The sequence below is a fragment of the Lissotriton vulgaris genome, unplaced genomic scaffold (genome assembly GCF_964263255.1).
Source record: "Lissotriton vulgaris unplaced genomic scaffold, aLisVul1.2 SCAFFOLD_829, whole genome shotgun sequence".
Classification (NCBI taxonomy): domain Eukaryota; kingdom Metazoa; phylum Chordata; class Amphibia; order Caudata; family Salamandridae; genus Lissotriton; species Lissotriton vulgaris.
In genome coordinates, this window is record NW_028248543.1 from 367,835 (window position 1) to 386,797 (window position 18,963).

At 41.1% G+C, this 18,963-nt stretch overlaps 1 protein-coding gene across 4 annotated transcripts in view; it reads right to left on the reverse strand.

Moving 5' to 3' along the window:
• The window catches only part of LOC147664064 (uncharacterized), a 392,091-nt gene that overhangs the window by 351,267 nt on the left and 21,861 nt on the right, over positions 1-18,963 (reverse strand). For 3 of the 4 annotated variants that reach the window (XM_086950006.1, XM_086950005.1, XM_086950008.1), the window contains exon 2: positions 13,752-13,842. The exons of the other annotated variant lie outside the window; for it this stretch is intronic. In XM_086950006.1, the coding sequence (XP_086806132.1) occupies positions 13,752-13,842 (91 nt within the window). The remainder of the gene's footprint in view (positions 1-13,751; positions 13,843-18,963) is intronic. 4 annotated transcript variants of the gene reach the window in all.

Below are 18,963 nucleotides of genomic sequence, written 5' to 3' on the forward strand. Positions count from 1 at the left end.
ATGGACGCACCGCCACTGCTCTTATACTTGCTATGTATTCCAGAATGCTGATATTCTTCCGTATTCATTCTAAACTAGTGATTAGATGCATATGCAGTTCTCTATGTATTGAAATGTTTCGGCTCTTTGCTGAGATCCATTCAGGGGACAGGTATTAAAGTTTTACACTTTCATCCCAGGATCGGACTCCAAAACGGATTAAATAACAACGGGCTTAACTTCCTTCAGTGCAGAAAGGGGAAGGACTACGCTGCTGATTATAATATATGGACTGTCACACTGTACCACAGGGCTCTACTTTGAGCAATATCTATATAACACCTCTGATCTACCTTGCGGAGGAGCTGGGAGCCAAGATCATAGAATATGCAAATGATACCCAGCTCCTCTTTACCAGGAAGGATAATGACCTGTCTCCAGAAATTGCCAAGAAATATCTCTCGACTGTATTCAAATGGCTTGCACATGTTCAATTGAAGTGCAACAAGGACAAGTCGGAGGTCCTTCTGTATGGTTCTTTTCCACCCTCTTTTAGGTAGTCCCTGTGGCCTTCAGACTACCCTCGGCCAAATTCAGTGGGCAATCCAGCAAAGAACTTGGGGGTCTTGTTTGGGGAGGACCTTAGGTTCTCTACGCAGATTAGGAAACTTGCAGGGGTATGTTTTGGCACTCTCAAATCACTCAGAATGTTTTTTCCTTTGTTACCTAGGTCAGCCAAAGAAATGGTGGCCTGTGCCCTTATTTTATCTTGCATTGACTATGCCAATGCCCTGTATATTGGCATTCCAGGCTACCTGCTAAAAAAAACTACAAACAATGCAGAATGCAGCTGCCAGACTTCTGCTGAATATCCCAGGAAGGTCAAGCGTTAGACAACATCTGTCGGATCTGCACTGGCTCCTGGTGGTCCATAGAGTGCAATTCAAAGCTCTCACTCTGGCTCACAGAGCCTTGTATGGACTAGGGCTGACGTATCTTAGGAAGCGTTTTGCCTTATATGCCCCCAGCCGATCTCTGTGCTCAGCCACACAACGACGGGCGGTGGTCCTCCGTTTTCACAGGATGCTTCTGGGGGGCCACTCCCTCTCCGTTAAAACAGCGGTAGCATGGAGCTCCCTTCCCATGGAACTGCGAAACACTCAGGACCGTAGGCTCTTCAAAAAACAATTAAAAACCTTTATTTTTAATTTGCCCATTTAAATTTTAGCTACACACTGCTACGGTCACCTCCGCGCCGGGACACTCATGAGTATCTGTGCGCGCTATAAGTGTATTATAACATAACATAACTGTCGGAATGTGACTTGATTGGACTGTTGGTGACCATGGTTACTCCCGGTGTTCATGGAAGTTGTAGTTTTAATGTGTTTTTTTTATGTTTCATTAAAAGTGTTGTTAATAAAGAGCGAAGAAATAAATGCATAATCCTTGCCTCTGTGTCCTTAATAGAATTGAAACTTTCCTTTGTGTAAACTAGGCCATTTTTCATTCTCAGTAAAACATGTACCCCCAACAGGTGCAGCCTGTCAGTTGATTCCCTTGTGTTCTACTGCAGCCTCCCAGAGTGTTCTAAAGAACAACTAGAGCGCTACAGTCTTACTTATTACAAAAATGAGGTCCACCTGAGGCCATCTGGATTGAGTCAAACTGGTACAACTTAAAACATTCAATTTAGAAAGGAACAACATGAGGGGTTTCATTTGGCATAGAAATCATGGTTAGTGCTGTAGAAAAAAAATTAGGAAAAGTTTTAACTAAGTTTTCAAATATCTTCTATTTCATTTACACATTCTGACATGTAGACTGAAACATGCACTTTCAACACCAGCAGCAGACTGCCAGTTAATTCCCTCGTGGTCAGCAGTTTACTACAGTGTTCTGATGAGCAACTAGAATTATAACACTCTGAATTGATGCCACAAATTGTGGAACATCTGACAGCCATCTTGATGGAATCAAAGTGGAAAATGGAAAGCATTTTCTACTGAGAATACTGCAGGAAATGAAGAGATAAGGGAGCTTCATAACAAATACGTCTACAAGACGGCTACCACCCAAATGTAGCCCAAGTATAGCCCAAACTCAGAAGTGTGCAAAATACCCACACATTTTGGGGTTCTTTATAAAATTGCATGAAAGGGTTAACACATACTAACCATTCGGGAATGGAGTGACAAAATGAATAAAGATATGTTTTTATTTGCTGCCTTCCGCACTATCAGAGGTTTCAAAAATGAAAATGCTGCCATTATTTTTTGCTTTGTGTGAGAGTGGTGTGCCATTCTTATGCTTAGTTTTTACATTTTCTGTCAGTATTGTATCTATCTGACAAGACCCAAAAAAATATTTGATCAACAAACTCAATTTTCAGGTATGTATATGAGGTAATGTATGATTGGACAGGAAAGTAAGACGCTTTATGAGTGTATGAGAATGTGACAGTTTGTCTCATTTGTAGACTAGGTGTGTGGTAAATTGGTTCGCAATCTGTTGCTTTGAATTATTATGTTGCACATTTGCTGCTTACTACATGGTGTAATTGGTAGATGAAAAAACTTGTAGATTAAGATGTGTATGTATGATATGCTGTTCTCAAAGCATGTTTTTCTTTGAGTTCTAGGTGTTCTGTTATGCTGCTTTGTCGGACAGCTACAGAAGGACATATACATTCATTCACTTACCCAGAAACTACTTGTGCATACAGTAGATTCAAACATAGTTGTAGTCAGGTCTATATTGCTTTTTTTCTGTAGCCCAGGCTCTAAGGTGTTTTATAGCCATTTACATAGATATTTAGGGAGTCATCAAGATACTAAAATAGACAGTCACATACCGACACATTTACTTAAATGTCTCATGGTACTGCTACAGGTGTATTCCTACAATTTCTCAGATATGTTGGCAAGTACTGACACAACCTTCTCATTCATGTAGAGAAATGCTCTTTCAAACATGGATGATGCATGGTAGTACAGGTTGTGTATGTGCACTTTCACTTGTAGCTTGATTTGCCATGTAAAAGCGGTTTGTCAAGTCTTAAATCCAAGTTTTCAGTAAGCACAAGTCACATGTGAGAGATGTTGCAAGTGTGCTATAATATAGAACAACGATTGATCCTTGAACTCTTTTGTCAGGCATCAAGTCAAGAAACGTTTCTAATTTGAATTATAAAGGCTTCTTACGATACCCAGGTCCATGGACAGTGATTTGGTTATCCCATTAGTTTATAGTAGGTGTGCTATAACGTATGCTGTTTAATGCTTAAAAGATTAGAGATGTTCTTTTCAGTTTACTAAGTTACTTATACACTTGCATGTCCCTATGCCAAGTACTACATAGAGTATGCCATCCCTAAAGCAACTGACATACATATTCAGTAAAACATAAAGCTTCCGTTTCAGTTATTGAGACAGCTACAGAAGCACATACAGATTCAGTAACTCACCAGAAACTAGTATTACAAGCAGCAGACTAAAAGGTAGTTGAAGTCAAACCTATGTTGCTCGGTATTGCCTAACAGAGGCACTAAATACTTTCTGCAGACAGCTATAGAGATATTATAGCAGGCAGTTGCACATTTACATAAACATCTCATGGTACTGATAGAGGTGACTCCTACTCATTCTGCGATATGTAGGCAAGCACTGACACAACCTTTTCAACCATGTACAGAAATAGCACTTCGAACTTGGCTGATGGCTACTATTGCAGACCCTATCTGTGCTCTCTCACTGCAAGCTTCACTTGGCATGTTATAGGTCTTTCTCAAGTGTCAAATCCACTCAAAACACATGTACCCAGTCACTGAACCACTTAGACACTCGTGCACCCACTTAGACATCAACTCAAACAGTCAGAGACACATTCAGACAATGATGTACCCACTCACACACCCAGTAAAACACATACAGGTAGTTTTAGACCCACTCACACACACACACAGTCATACACCCATTGAGACCCCCGCACACTCAGTCACACAGTCACTGAGGCAGAGGTTACAGGCTACAGGTAGGAAATACAATTTAAAAAGCATAGAAATTCACTGAAAAAAACAAAGGTTACAGGAACATTAAAGTTAGGAACTAGAATGTTAAAAACTTAGAAATTAATTGAAAAAACAAAGATTACAGGGACGTTATATTTAGGCTCACATTTCACTCGTACAAAACCAGTGAAATTCAGCAGTTATCGTTACTTGGGTTTACTATGACTTAAGCCCCCGCAATGCACTGCTTCTGACCTCACATATTACATCACTCATGACATGGTCAGCGACATCATTGATGACATCTCAAATTACATCACTGATGACATCATCCAGTTAGTGTGAGTGTTTTCAAAAAGTTTCTGAGTGTTTAAGATGTATACTAAAATACAACAAAACTTCAATAAGTATAGTTTGTGAACTACTAAAGAGTAATACTATTTGTAACACATATTATGTGAGTAGCTGTGTGACTGTATGTACCCGTGGGTGAGTAGGTATCTGAGTGGCTCTATGGGTGTCTGAGTGGTTGTATAAATGAGTGAGTGGCTGTGTGGGTGAAGGTGTCACTATGTGTGTGTGGGTGAGTGAATGGGTGTGTCAGTGGTGTATGGTTGAGTAAGTGGGTATGTGAGAGGCTATATAGGTGAGTGATGGGGTTTGTGAGTGGCTGTATAGGTGAGTGAGTGGGTGTATAAGTGGTGTATGAATGAGTGCATGGGTGTGTGAGTGACTATGGGTGAGTGAATGTGAGAGTGGCTGTATGACGAAGTGTGTACTTGTGTCAGTGACAGTATAGCTGAGTGAGTACATGTGTTAGTATATGTATGAGTAAGCAAGTGGGTGTGTGAATAACTGTTTGGGTGAGTGGCTGTATGAGTGACTGTATAGGTGAGTGAGTAGGTGTGTGAGTAGCTGTATGGGTGATTGCCTCAGTGTGTGAGTGGTTGTACGGGTATATGAATGGATGTGTTAGCGTCTGTATGGCTGGATGTATGAGTGACTGTATTGGTGAGTGAGTGGGTGCATGAGTAGCTGTACAGGTAGGTTAGTGGCTATGTGAGTAGCTGTATGAGTAAGTGGATGTGTGAGTGGCTCTATGAATCGGTGTGGGAACCAGTGAGTGGGTATGTGCATACGTGTATAAAGTCTGTGAATGAGTTTGTGAGTTGGTGTGTGGGAGTGGGTGATGTGAGTTTGTATGGGGTGTGCATGGGTGTGTGAGTGTGCTCTAAATAATATTACTCTTAAGTAGTACACAAACAATACTTATTTAAGTTTTGATATATCTTAGGATATATCTTCAACACTCAGAAACATTTAGAAAGCATTCACACTAACTGGATGATGCCATCAGTGATGTCATTTGAGATGTCATCAGTGATGTCCCTGACTATGTCATGAGTGATGTAATATGTGAGGTCATAAGCAGGACATTGCGGGGGCATAATTTATAGTTAGTTCAGGTAACTATAACTGGTAAATTTCACTGGTTTTGTACGAGTGAAATCTGCGCCTAAATGTAATGTCCCTGTAACCTTTGTTTTTTTCAGTGAATTCTTAAGGTATTTTTTAAATTCTATTTCCTAACTATAACGTTCCTGCAACCTTTGTTTTCTCAGTAATACACACACACACACACATACATACACACAATGAACATCTGCACTATACATGGACTCATCCTCCACATTTGTTTAAATAAATCTGATGCTTTCATTTAAAGTCATTGGAATAGTTCAGGCTCTTTGTATCACTAGGACTTCATCAGAGCACCAGAGAACATAAATTACAATTCCTGGAAATGGATGAACAGTCAGTACACTGGCGGAGAAGATGTTATGTGACAAACATTTATAGGATTACATTCAGTGGATGCAAAGAAGCTCTGCTAGGGAATAAGATGTTACAATAAAAGGTTGCTTTGATGTTCTGTTAAGTGGGTGAGATAAATGATCACTTTGGGCCATATGTATCAACAACCAGATTTGCGATTCTCAAATAGCGATTTTTTAGAAACCGCTATTTGAGAATCGCAAATAGGGATGTATGTACAAAATCGCCATTTTTTTGCAATTTCTTAGTATTCCTTAATTGCGATTAGCAAATTGTGAATCGCAATTAAGGAATACTTTCCCATTCATTTCTACCTAGGAATAAATGGGAAGTTATTCTCAATTTGCGTTTCGCAATTTGAGAATCGCAAATTGAGAATGATTTCAAGGGTGCAGGGGTGTCCAAAGGACACCCTGTTGCACCCCTGAAATTAGCATGGGTGGACATGTGGCACACATACATGCCCTAAGGGCATGTATGTGCTTCCCATTGCACTTTGAAAAATGAAAAAATTGCATTTTTCAAGTAATTCTCAAATTACCCCCAACTTGAAGTAGGTGGTAATTTGCGATTCCTTAAGGCCAATTTGCATTTTTTTGATGCTTCTTACATTGCATTTAAGGAATCGCAAAATTTGCGATTCCTTAAATGCAATCACAAAATAAGGAATCGCAAATTTTGCGATTCCTTATTTTGCACGCAGATTTGTGTGATACATATCATTTTACACAAATGCGTTCGTAAACGCCAAAATTCTGCGAATTTCGGCGTTTGCGAACGCATTTGTGCTTCATACATATGGCCCTTTGTCTCTTCTGTGTCACACCAGTTTGTTTTAATGAAGGTACCTTTGCATCACTAATAAGGCACAAAGCTACCTTTATTTAAAAAAGGTTACACTATGCCACTAGTAAGTCAATACCGTAGACATTTCCTTTGAAGTGAAGTCCTACTGACTTTTCACCTACAGCCTGCTCAAGTTGTCTGCTCCCAACGAGCCTATAGTATCCAGTATAGACTTATGCCTCAAATTAGGTGTGCCTCAACTCCTATTATTTCTGCATCCTAGGTCTGCAACCGGAGGTTCTGATAATATCAGATTTCAGAAATGACCAGAGTTTCACATTTTGGGGGGAAATTAGTGGAATCGGTGTTTCCTCTTTAATTTTCACATGTTTTTCCCCAGTCGTTCACACAGAGATTTTGGCTGCTGTTAGCGGTCAAAATCTAGGAGCACCGCAGAGAAGGACAAAATAGAGAATTTCAAAACAGAGATGGCCATATTTGAACAAATTGAACAGGAGGTTTAAGCTGTATTAAGCAGGTGATTCCTAACCTAAAAAACTGAAAACCTTAAGATTCTGCCAGCAACTACTACTGTGCACTGGAAGCTACCAATTTCTAGGAGGCGTTGGCTACACAATACCAGGATATGTGTGAGGATAATCTCGCTGCATTGGATGTGTACTGGCCTAAAACAGGCTGCTACTCATTAATCACGCAAAGAATCACCTGCACACTAAATTATATCTGCCATTAACCTTTTTCTCGGTTTGAACAAGTAGGTTGTCTTATTTCTAAAAGTGACTTTCTTCCTCCTCCTTCTCCTCTCCTGTGAGCCTAGGATATGCATTCTCCTCACATAACATTGAGTGCTGCCATTGCATTTTTCCTAAGCTTTTATGTTTTGTACTTGGCTCCCTGCTTCCGATTGAGTGCAAATTAATTGGCGATTGCTGTTTTTGTGAATTTTTGCAATTTGCGAAGAGTTAGGGCATGTGGATTGTGAAACAGAAACGGAAATTGCAATTTAGCAAACGCAAATTTAAATTGCAAAATAAGAGCTCTGTAAACATTCGATTTGATGGGTAATTTTGAAGAACCAAAGTTTATTGATGCTTGCTACATCTTACAAGTCTTTTTTAACGGTGGCAACACCTCTGTGCAGCAGCCCCGCAACATTCTTAATATACAGCCTTCTTTTTATGTAGGCCTTGCTAATGGTGTTAGCTGGTTATTAAATGACTCCATTCTGGTCAGATAATGGGGCCAATGGAAGGGTTTAGCCCAGGATGACACAGTTTTGGTTAAATGGAGAAGAAGGCATAATAACTTAAGTCACCTCTCGACTCAGTGACCAGATGAGCCATTTGGCAACCTCTTTCTTTGCATGGGTAGAGAACTTGAGGCACAGATCCAAACACCAAGGGCCATATGTATCAAGCCAAATTGACTTCGCAAACGCCGAAATTCGCAGAATTTCGGCGTTTGCAAATGCAATTTGGACAAATGGTATGTATGAAGGAAATGTGCTTTAAAAATAAGGAATCGCAAATTTTGCGATTCCTTATTTTGCGATTGCTTTTAAGGAATCGCAAATTTTGCGATTCCTTAAATGCAATGTAAGAAGCCAAAAAAAATTGCAAATTGGCCTTAAGAAATTGCAAATTAACACCAACTTCTAGTTGGTGGTAAGTTGCAAATTCCTTTCAAAATGCATATTTTTTTCATTTTTCGAAGTGCCATGTGACGTATATACATGCCCTTAGTGCATGTATGTGCGCCACATGTGCACCCATGCAGATTTCAGGGGGGCAACAGGGTGTCCTTTGGACACCCCTGCACCCTTGAAAATATTCTCAATTTGCGATTCGCAAATTGCGAATCGCAAATTTCCCCTTCATTCCTATGGGCCTCCTGGCCCATAGAAACGAATGGGAAATTATTCCTTAATTGCGATTAGCAATTTGCTAATCGCAATTAAGGAATTTTAAGGAATCGCTAAAAAGAAGCGAATTTCTACATACATACATACCATTTTGCGATTTCTAAATAGCGATTCCTTAAAAATCGCTATTTAGAAATCGCAAAACGGAATGTTGATACATATGATCCCAAGTTTTTTTGGTGAAACTCATACATGCCAACAGACCAGATTCAGGTTGGAGACTCACTATTTTTTAAACCCAAAATAGCTTTATTTACGGTGTCTCCAGCTTAAAATAGCATCTGCTTCAACGTAAGTCAAAGGGGAAAATCAGTTTCCCAGAGTTATTTCTTCATTATCTTCCTACTACGTTCAAAATGTTTGCATGTGGTGGTGCATGGCAAAAAAGGGCAACATCTGTAAAAATATAATAAATAGGATTCCTGTGGTAGGTGGATGGATGTTTAAAAAACACACTCATTGAGTTATGTATTCCTCTGCTTTGGTGACTTATATTTAGATGAAATAGAAAACTCTAAGGCTTTCACCTAAAAGTATGTATATCCAGGTGATATTTGTCATAGGCTAAGATATTGAAGACTCTCTCAGTTACGCAAACCAAAGGAGGTGGCACAGCGGGGGAATTCTGTATAAAGGTTTTCAGGCACAAAGATATCGCCTTTGGGACGCTGATCCTCCAGGCAATAGTAGAAGTGGCATATGGAAGGCTGAGCAAATAAGGTATTCTTAGACGGATTTACAAAAGCAGGAAACGTTGCTGTTCAGTGAACGGCTGAGACAAAAGGGGAAGGGAGAGTTACGAAATGTAGACAAGGGTGTGAAAGGAAGACGCCTTACAACTTATCAAAAAAGACATGCAGTGCTTTTTTTCGTTTTAAATGAAGCCTCTTGTGATTACACTAGAAATCTAAGTGCTGGAAATTTTCAAGAACTAGGGTCAAGGGTGAACTTTTCATTACAGCTTTGATACCAAAGCAAGTGTCGGTATCGAAGAAAATAAAGACAGATTGGCATATGAAGGGCAAGGATTGAACAAGAAACGCCTGTGTTATGAACATGGAGTTGCTCTAGTCTTTCTCTGATGTCAAAGGGAATGCATGTCTTGTTTGTAGCCTGTTTTTTATGTTTATGATGCCTCAGAAAGACACAAGAAGTGGTGAGATGGACATGAAAAGGACTATCAACCAAAAGAAATACTAAGGCAATTGACATAAAAAGGGCTAGAGCTATGATACCAATGCAAGACTGGATATCATAAACAAAAAGGAGGACAACCATAATAAACAGGATGATGAAACAAGAAATGTCCACAGCATAAAACTAAAAGCACTCTTGAAATGTGTCATTGATGGAAAAAGGGAGTCACATGGGGGAGCAAAAAGAGATACCCTGGCGGTGGGCCTGACACACAAGGGATACACAGAGTGTTGTAAAGGATCAATGAGGAGCCAACACACAGGGGAAGAAGAAGGGTGGTAAAAGCAACAAAGAGCCATCAGACAGGGGAAAGAGGGAGAATTTGAAGACAGAAAGAAAATACCAACAAAGGGAGGGAGATATGCAATAGCCGCTCATGCACTACAATTCATGCACTCAACTGGAAGTTGAAGGATACAGCAAAATAACCACTAGCATTACGTGAGCGAGCAGTGCTCCTCCGGACTGAGCCAAGATGTGATTGACATATTCTAAAGCCAATGGCTGAAAGTGGGTGGGTAGTCAAAAAAGCCAGTTGTTGAAGGCAGTGGATCCAAAGGCCACACTTATGGGCATATTTACGAGCCCCTTTGTATTGCTCTTGCAGCACGCAACGTGGCGCCCACATAACGTGGCGCCCAAGCAACGCACATTAAAGATGAAATTTATGAATCCACGCAAGGCCACCTTGAATGGCCGCAAGTGGCTTCATAAATCTTGAGTAATGCAACGCAGCGCAAGTAGCTGCGTTGGATAATTCTGCGTCTTGAAGTCATTTCAATGGCGTTGCGTTGGTATTCCCACACAATGTCCATAGATTTTGATGCTTTTCGAGATTTACCAGAAGTGGTAGACCTGGGAATGCATCCAGAAGAGGAAAAAGCCTCAGAGGATCGTTTTGTGCAGAAAGGTGCCCCTTCCTGCACAAAACCAATCTTTCTTACAATGCAGGCACCCTTGCAACATGGTGCGAGGGTACCAGCCTTGGAGCTAGGTAGCCAAAAGGCACTGTGTGACCTTGCCATATTTGGCCCTTAGCTTTGCTGTCAAATACCTGACCTAAAAAGAAAATCTGACATTTAAAAAAAAACTAATTTTTTCATTCACAGTTTTTATTGGGGTTGAGGAGTACGTAAATACAAAATGCAGAAAGTCTGGGTCATTGGGGATCTTTATTATTGTTTTTCATTTAGTGTATCTTTTATGGCTGTGTTCATTGCCGAATGAAGATCGAAAACCAAATGAACAATGGAAAGCAGTGGAAAAAGATGCATATATGGGGAGGCTATCCAGGCATGTGAAAATGCACTACTAAAGACAATGCAAGGAGTACTTGGTGCACGAGGAGGAAGGCCAAGAAGGGGAGGAAGCACCTTACATAGGCTCACTCAACTACCTCTATTACAGTAAGAAGAGAGGTATGTGAGACAATGTTACCAACTGCTTGGCACAGAATCCACCCGAGGATGGCTGTCCATCTACAAATTGTGGTACACACTGAAACGGTAAACAGTCAAAATATCGAATTTTTAATTTCGACTTACACTTATATCGAGTTGCTAATATCGATGGGACAGAATATCGATGTCCAGAATATCGATGGCCAGAATATCGACCCTAAGGTAAGTAATATCGAAATTACTTCTATCGATATCATATATATCGATGTAAGTAATTTCTATTTACTAATATGTGTTAGAAATTTTAGTTAAGTATTTAAATTAATTGTTATAATATGTGTTTAATATGTTTTTATAAATAAAAAATATATAAAAGTAAATAATATGTTTTACTACCAGAGCGGGTTGTGGGTTTTTAGGGGAATAGGGTGGGAAGTCATTTATTTGTAATTAAATAATTATTTTTTAATGATTAATTTATTTTGCAATTAAATATTAATTGGCAATGAATTATTTTAATTGATTAATTGATTAATTAATTGATAATTTATGTATATTTTTAAGTAAATTATATGTTTTACTACTGGAGCGGGTTGTGGGTTTATAGGGGAATAGGGTGGGAAGTAATTTATTTGTAATTAAATAATTATTTTTTAATGATTAATTTATTTTGCAATTAAATATTAATTGGCAATGAATTATTTTAATTGATTGATTAATTGATAATTTATGTATATTTTTAAGTAAATTATATGTTTTACTACTGGAGCGGGTTGTGGGTTTATAGGGGAATAGGGTGGGAAGTAATTTAATTGTAATATTAATTAATTTTGGGTAAAGGAGTATTTTTAGGGTTCAGGGTCAGTTTTGGGTTTTTGGGTAAAGGGGTATTTTTAGGGTTCTGGGTCAGTTTTGGTTTTTGGGGTAAAGGGGTATTTTTAGGATTCAGGGTCAGTTTTTAGTTTTTGGGTAAAGGGGTATTTTTAGGGTTCAGGGTCAGTTTTCAGTTTTTGGGTAAAGGGGTATTTTTAGGGTTCAGGGTCAGTTTTCAGTTTTTGTGTAAAGGGGTATTTTTAGGGTTCAGGGTTAGTTTTCAGTTTTTGGGTAAAGGGGTATTTTTTGGGTTCAGGGTCAGTTTTCAGTTTTTGGGTAAAGGGGTATTTTTAGGGTTCAGGGTCAGTTTTTAGTTTTTGGGTAAAGGGGTATTTTTAGGGTTCAGGGTCAGTTTTCAGTTTTTGGGTAAAGGGGTATTTTTAGGGTTCAGGGTCAGTTTTCAGTTTTTGGGTAAAGGGGTATTTTTACGGTTCAGGGTCAGTTTTCAGTTTTTGGGTAAAGGGGTATTTTGTGGGTTCAGGGTCAGTTTTCAGTTCTTGGGTAAAGGGGTATTTTTTGCGTTCAGGGTCAGTATTCAGTTTTTGGGTAAAGGGGTATTTTTAGGGTTCAGGGTCAGTTTTAGGTTTTTGGGTAAAGGGGTATTTTTAGGGTTCAGGGTCAGTTTTCCCTACTGTTGCACCCACTGGAGTGGGAATAGTAATTATTGTTAAGTAAGTACATATTTTATATATGATTTTTTATTATTTTTTTTTTAATAAAATATGTATTATTATTTTTTTTACCATTATTACATATATTTAAATATGTTTAAATAATTAATAAGTATTATTTACAGTATTTTTTATGTTATTTTAAATCCCCAAAAAATCGACATATTTGACAACGATATTTTTAACATCGATATAATTTTTTCGATATTTTGGTACTTACCATGTTGTACATAGGGCGTCGATATTTTTGCTATCGATATAATTACGCCGATATTTGTGTAGGTCGAAATTCTGTCTGTCGAAATTCTGTCATAGATCCCACTGAAACAACTGTGGTGACCTACCAGGAGGTTGTCATGAAAAGCAGCTGCAAATAATTTAGGTTCATAGAATTACCTTAGTTAATTGTTTTCCACCAAAATGTTTTTTTCTTAACCTCTCTACCCATTCTAAAACTATTTTTTGTATTTTAGAGTACAGCATTTGCTGTTTTTAAGATTTTCATTTAAAAAAAGAAAAAAAGCTTATGAAAAAATATAAAATATATACTCTAAATATACTCTAAAAAGGTCCTTTTGGGAATCACTACTGCTAGTTAAAATAGAGCGTTTGACCCTTTTCTACTTTCCATGGCTTGTGTCCAGAACTAGCATCTGTAGGCTTGAGGTGTACACAGTTAGTAACCACTTCTGTTGGCATGAGAGCTGTGTGTAGGACACGACTGGAGGCCATGTCTATCTCCCATACATTGCTACACATAGCCAACGGGCAATGGCTATGTGCAGTGGGTCCTGGAGTAGGGGAACTGGGCGAAGAAAGTGTCTGGAGCCTAGACCCTGAGCACAGGGCTCATTGAGTCTGGCCAAAGGCATGCACAGCTGTGTGCCTGGGGCCAAGGTGCCTGGTTGCAGGACTTGGCTGTGGACACTAGCTGCCGGGGGGCAAGGCAGTTGGGGACAGTGTTGATGCACGTTTGTTTCACAATACCTACCTTGAAGTCAGTTCCCCACCAGTGAATGGAGCAAGGATTGGAAACGCAAATGGTCAGAAAAACTTACTGCATAAACATCCACGCCTTCAATCATGCCTCTGTTGGTCCCAGACAAATCAAAGCCATCTTCCTTTCTTTGAATGTCAGCATAATATTTTCTAAAAAAAAAAAAAGAGATTCATATTGATCATTTTAAACAATATGAAGGCTTAAGAAAGCTCTGAAGTAATATGTGTCATATAATTGCGGAACAGCTCACTCTCTAAAGTCATTGAACTTATACTACTTTTCATCACATTTATTAATGTATCTGAATACTTCGTCCTAACAGTGCATTAGAAAATAAAACCGCAAATTGGATTTTGTGTGATTTAATTAGTCACATAAATATGAACTCTGCATTTAAGTTAACACTGTTCAACATAGGTTGATTAGCCTTATTGACACTGTGCAAAAAATCGTGGGTCGCGTGGTGGTCAATAGGCTTCTCGACTGGGCTGAGGATTTTAATATTCTATCTCCATTCCAAGCAGGTTTTAGAAGGGCAACAAGCACGATCGATCAAGTGTTCCGCTTCCAATTATTACAGTGGAAAACCGTGGTTCTGGGGGGGTGTAGCCTGTACGCGGCATTTGTCGACTTGCGGGCTGCATTCGACCTGGTCCCACGTGCAAAACTGTGGCAGGTCTTGCATAGCTTGGGGGTTTCCGATGAGTTACTAACTCTGATACTGCGCCTCCACGAGTCTAACTATGCAAAAATTCAGTGGGGCGGTCACGGGATGGTCACTCCTGATTTCCGTGTTGAAAAAGGGGTCAGACAAGGGTGCTCAATGGCTCCTACTCTATTTACATTGTTCATAAACGGGGTAGTTTCTCGATTGGTAACTGCGAATGTTGATGCTCCTTCTCTTGCAGGACTAAAAATCCCCATATTAATGTTTGCGGATGACACGCTAATTTTATCAAAAACCCCTAGTGGACTACAGCGTGCTCTGACAATTTTTGAGAACTTAGGTGGGGAACATGGACTGGAGGTGAATACTATGAAAACTAAACTAATGAGCTTCAAGCCGCAGCGTAGCTTTAAGTCCAAAATTATGATGAGTGGTGGGCCTTTAGAGTTAGTTAAATCATTCACATACCTAGGTATCCAAATAACTGATGACCACAGGTGGAGCCAGCATATAAATATTGCTATTTTGCGACACAAACAAATAGCTGGCACAATTAATTCTGAACACAGGAAATCGCTAACCAAACCTGTTAAACCAGCCCTATTGGTATATGAAGCAAAGGCTATTGGGTCTGCACTTTACGGCGCTGAAATGTGGGGCTTTGAAAATCTTACATCTCTGCAAGCCTCTGAAAATAAATTTTTAAGAACTCTTACCGGTACACCTAAAAGTACTCCGTTGTTGCCTCTCCGATACGATCTAGGAAGGAAACAAATCAAGGACTTGGCCAGATTACGCCCGATCTTGTATTGGCGCAGACTCTGGACCACTCCTGAGCTCTCACATTATGCTGCGGGTTTTGTGGATGTGATCAAGGCTGATGGCTTTCACAAGATAAGCTGGCTTAAATTATTGAAATCTATATTGTTTGAGCTAGGGTTGAGTTCTTTATGGCAGGACCCTGCTGGGACATCGTTCCCTTCTAAGCGTGTCTTAAAAGATATTTTTTGGGAATGGATTGCTACCAAAACCTTAAATGCTTCAAGCTCTGGGTCCATGTCTTCGCATTTTCTTGAGGCCAAAATGTATCCAGTCTTGGAACCATATTGGGATATCATCTCCAAACCAGGTGACAGGAAGCTCCTATTCCAACTGAGAGCTGGTGCACTTCCTATAAAAATATTGACAGCTAAATGGGGTTCAGGTGGAAATAGCACCTGCCCAGCTTGTGGGTTGGGGGATGAGTCTCTGGGTCACTTTCTGTTTTCATGCGGATCATATGCTATTCCAAGACGAGTATGGTTAGCTCCTATGTGCAGGAACCTTGGGACATCAAGTAGTTCTGTAGCTATGCGAATTATTTGTACGACTCAAGTTTCTTGGATCCTGATAGCTACAGCAAAATATCTGGGTTGGGCATGGATGCTCAGGCAGAGACTGCTAGTTAAATAACTATTCTCTGCCCGACAATTTAGACAGAGACTGCTAGTTAAATAACTATTCTCTGTGTGATAAATTGGCCCTCATGAATTTGACACCACTGCTTTTTATTTATCAAGGACCATGTATCAAGATAGAGACTGCTAGTTAACCAACTATTCTCTGTCTTGATAATTGTTTCTTTGCATTTGTATAATTGCTTTTAGACTCCAGCGTTTCTCATCTTGAAAAGTATTTTTATCAAATGTTTTAATTCTTCTTTTAACCGAATGAATTTTTATATGTAACCTATAGTGTTGCGTCAATGTGCTGGATTATAAATTTAATTTGTTTTTAAAATTCTTGTGTATAATATGCTTTTATGAGTAACAACTCGAATAAAGCACTTTTGACTTGACTTGACATAGGTTGATTGCTACTTACTTACTGGACTTTAAGTAACATTTTGTTGCACTGGACGAGATTGTTTTCAGAGAGAAACTTAACACAGAAGATTGCATACTTGCTTTCTGTCTCAACAACAGCCTTTCCTCATTTCTAATTTGCATGTTGACAATGAAGGGAATTTACTCTCCATTGTTACAGCAGGATTTAAAGTAAACGACACTGTGTGCTTAACATCCTGACCGTGACACTGAGCGAATAAGAACAAGGTAAGGTAAGAACAAACACACAGCACTTCTACCCCTTAACCTTTGTTGTCAGGCATTGCTAAGAGTATGCGTTTGCAATGAGATCGACATTTGCGTTTCCTCCTCTTTCTGTTTGCCATTCTTTCAGCAAAATGTATCTTCAGGTGGCCCATAATAAGTTTTGTATTCTTACAATAGTCCATACATTCCACCGGGGCTGAATGCTTACCTGTAATCACATGACTCAAATTCTACTTCCGTTTCCCAGTCTTTACATTATTATTATTTAATGTATTTGTAGAGCGCAAAACCTGTCACCCAAAGGGCATCCTGGCGCTTTGATCAAGAACCATAGACTTAACAGCTCAGGCCATTTATGGAAATAGGTGGGTTTTTAACGCTTTCCTAAAGGGAAGGTAGTCCTTGTGGCTTCTCAGAAAGAGTGGCAGGGAGTTCCAAAGTTTGGCTACTGCGACACTAAAGGAGCGGCCACCCATCCTCACTCTGTGAAACCTCGGAACTACAAGAAGATGCGCCGAAGAAGAGCGGAGGGGCCGCAAAGCAGAGTACCATGCAAACATCTTTTGCAAAGGGATGGGGCCCTGTTGGTGAACAGCTTTAAACACAAGGCACGCAGCTTTGTATTGTACCCGCAGATGAACCGGGAGCCAGTGTAGGTCTCTTAAGGCAAGGGTGGAGGAGCTGGACCTAGGGCGGGAGAGAGCCAGCTTGGCGGCCATGTTTTGCACCCGCTGTAGCTTACCGGTCAGATTTTTTGGGGCCTCCAGAAGAAGCCCATTGCAGTAGTCGAGGTGACTTAAAATGGTCCCACAAACTACTTCCGGCCTAGCTTGAGCGGGGAGAAGGGGAAAAACCTTTCGCAACATGCGCAGCAGCATCATACACGTAGAAGTGGTTTTATTGACGTGTATGTCAAGCTGTAGGTTAAGGCCAAAAATCACCCCCAGATTGCGGGCTGATTCCGCCGCCAGTACTGGCTCAAGAAAGGTACTAGGCCAAAAGTTGTCTGGGAGTGCCCGCGGAATCCTGTCGATGGAACAATGGAGTACCTCCTTCTTGGAGCTATTAAATTGTAGAGAATTAGCTCGTAGCCAGTCTGCTGTGGCTGCCATGCAGCGATGGAAGGTATCCAGCGAGACCGCATTATTCCCTTCCAGTGAAAAGACCAGCTGGGTGTCATCAGCATAATTGAATGCCGAGACACCAAAAGATTTTATTAGCTGGACTAAGGGACGGAGGTACAAATTAAAAAGTATAGGGCTGATGGCCGAGCCCTGTGGGACCCCCTGTCCTACACTCCTTGGCTCAGAGGTAAATGGTGGAAGTGAAACCAACTGTTGCCTGCCATCAAGATAGGATGTCAGCCAGTCTCTTGCCCCCTCAGTGACCCCGCACTCCTCCAGTCTCCTGACAAGGGTCCGATGGCAGACCGTGTCGAACGCGGCCGACATGTCGAGCAGCACTAAAAAGGCTGCCCGACCACTTTCGACACGCGAACGAAGATTGTCCAACACGGTCACCAGCGCGGACTCCGTCCCGTGACCGGGGCGGAAGCCAAACTGGTCCTCATCGAACCAGCCGATGTTTTCCAGGAAACCTGAGAGTGAACAAGTCACCCATTTTTCCAGAATCTTGATCGGAAAAGGGAGCAAGGATATGGGCCTGTAGTTGGAGAGACAGGCAGGGTCCAAAGTGGGCTTTTTAAGCAGAGGTGACACTACTGCTAATTTCCAGCAATCTGGCACCGATGCCGACTCCAAAGATTGGAGACAGATCGAGAACAAAGGCAAGAAAAGATCTGCATTGAAAGCCTTCCAGAATTTGGGGGGCAGTGGGTCGAGCGGGGACCCCGAGGACACCGTATGTGCCACCTTACAAAATTCCTCGAAGGAAGGGGAAGGAAAAAACCTTAGTTGGGGTCGACTGGGGGGGTAACCGGAGCTCCCAAACAAAGGTCAGGGGCATTGAGCTGGGGTCGACTGGATGGGCTGCCCGGAGCTCCCAGACACAGGTCGTCATCACCCGTCTGGGGTCGACTGGGCAGACCCACTGGAGCTCCCACGCCCAGGGCTCCCAAGGTGCAAACAGAGCCAGTCGGCTGGGGTCGACTGGGTGAGCTACCCGGAGCTCCCAGACTCGGGCCGAAGGCATCAGTCCGGGGTCGACTGGGCAGATCAACCGGAGTTCCCATATCCGACACTCTTGGAGGAAGGACAGGCGACCGGGGTCGACTGGGTGGCACGGTCGGAGCTCCCAAACCAATGCTGGAGGCAATTGGCTGGGGTCGACTGAGCGAGCCAACCAGAGCTCCCGAGCCGCAGGCAGTGGGTGAAGGGTGTGTTAGGCCCTCCAGGATCTTAGCAGTCTTCTCCTCAAAAGCGATAGCCAGTGAGTCACAAAGTGCCTGCGACGCACAAACCATATTAGCCGCACAGACAGGGTGGGACAAGTCCCTGACAATTTTAAACAGGGCTTGGGATTTATTCGACGCCTGAGTCAAGGAAGCTTCT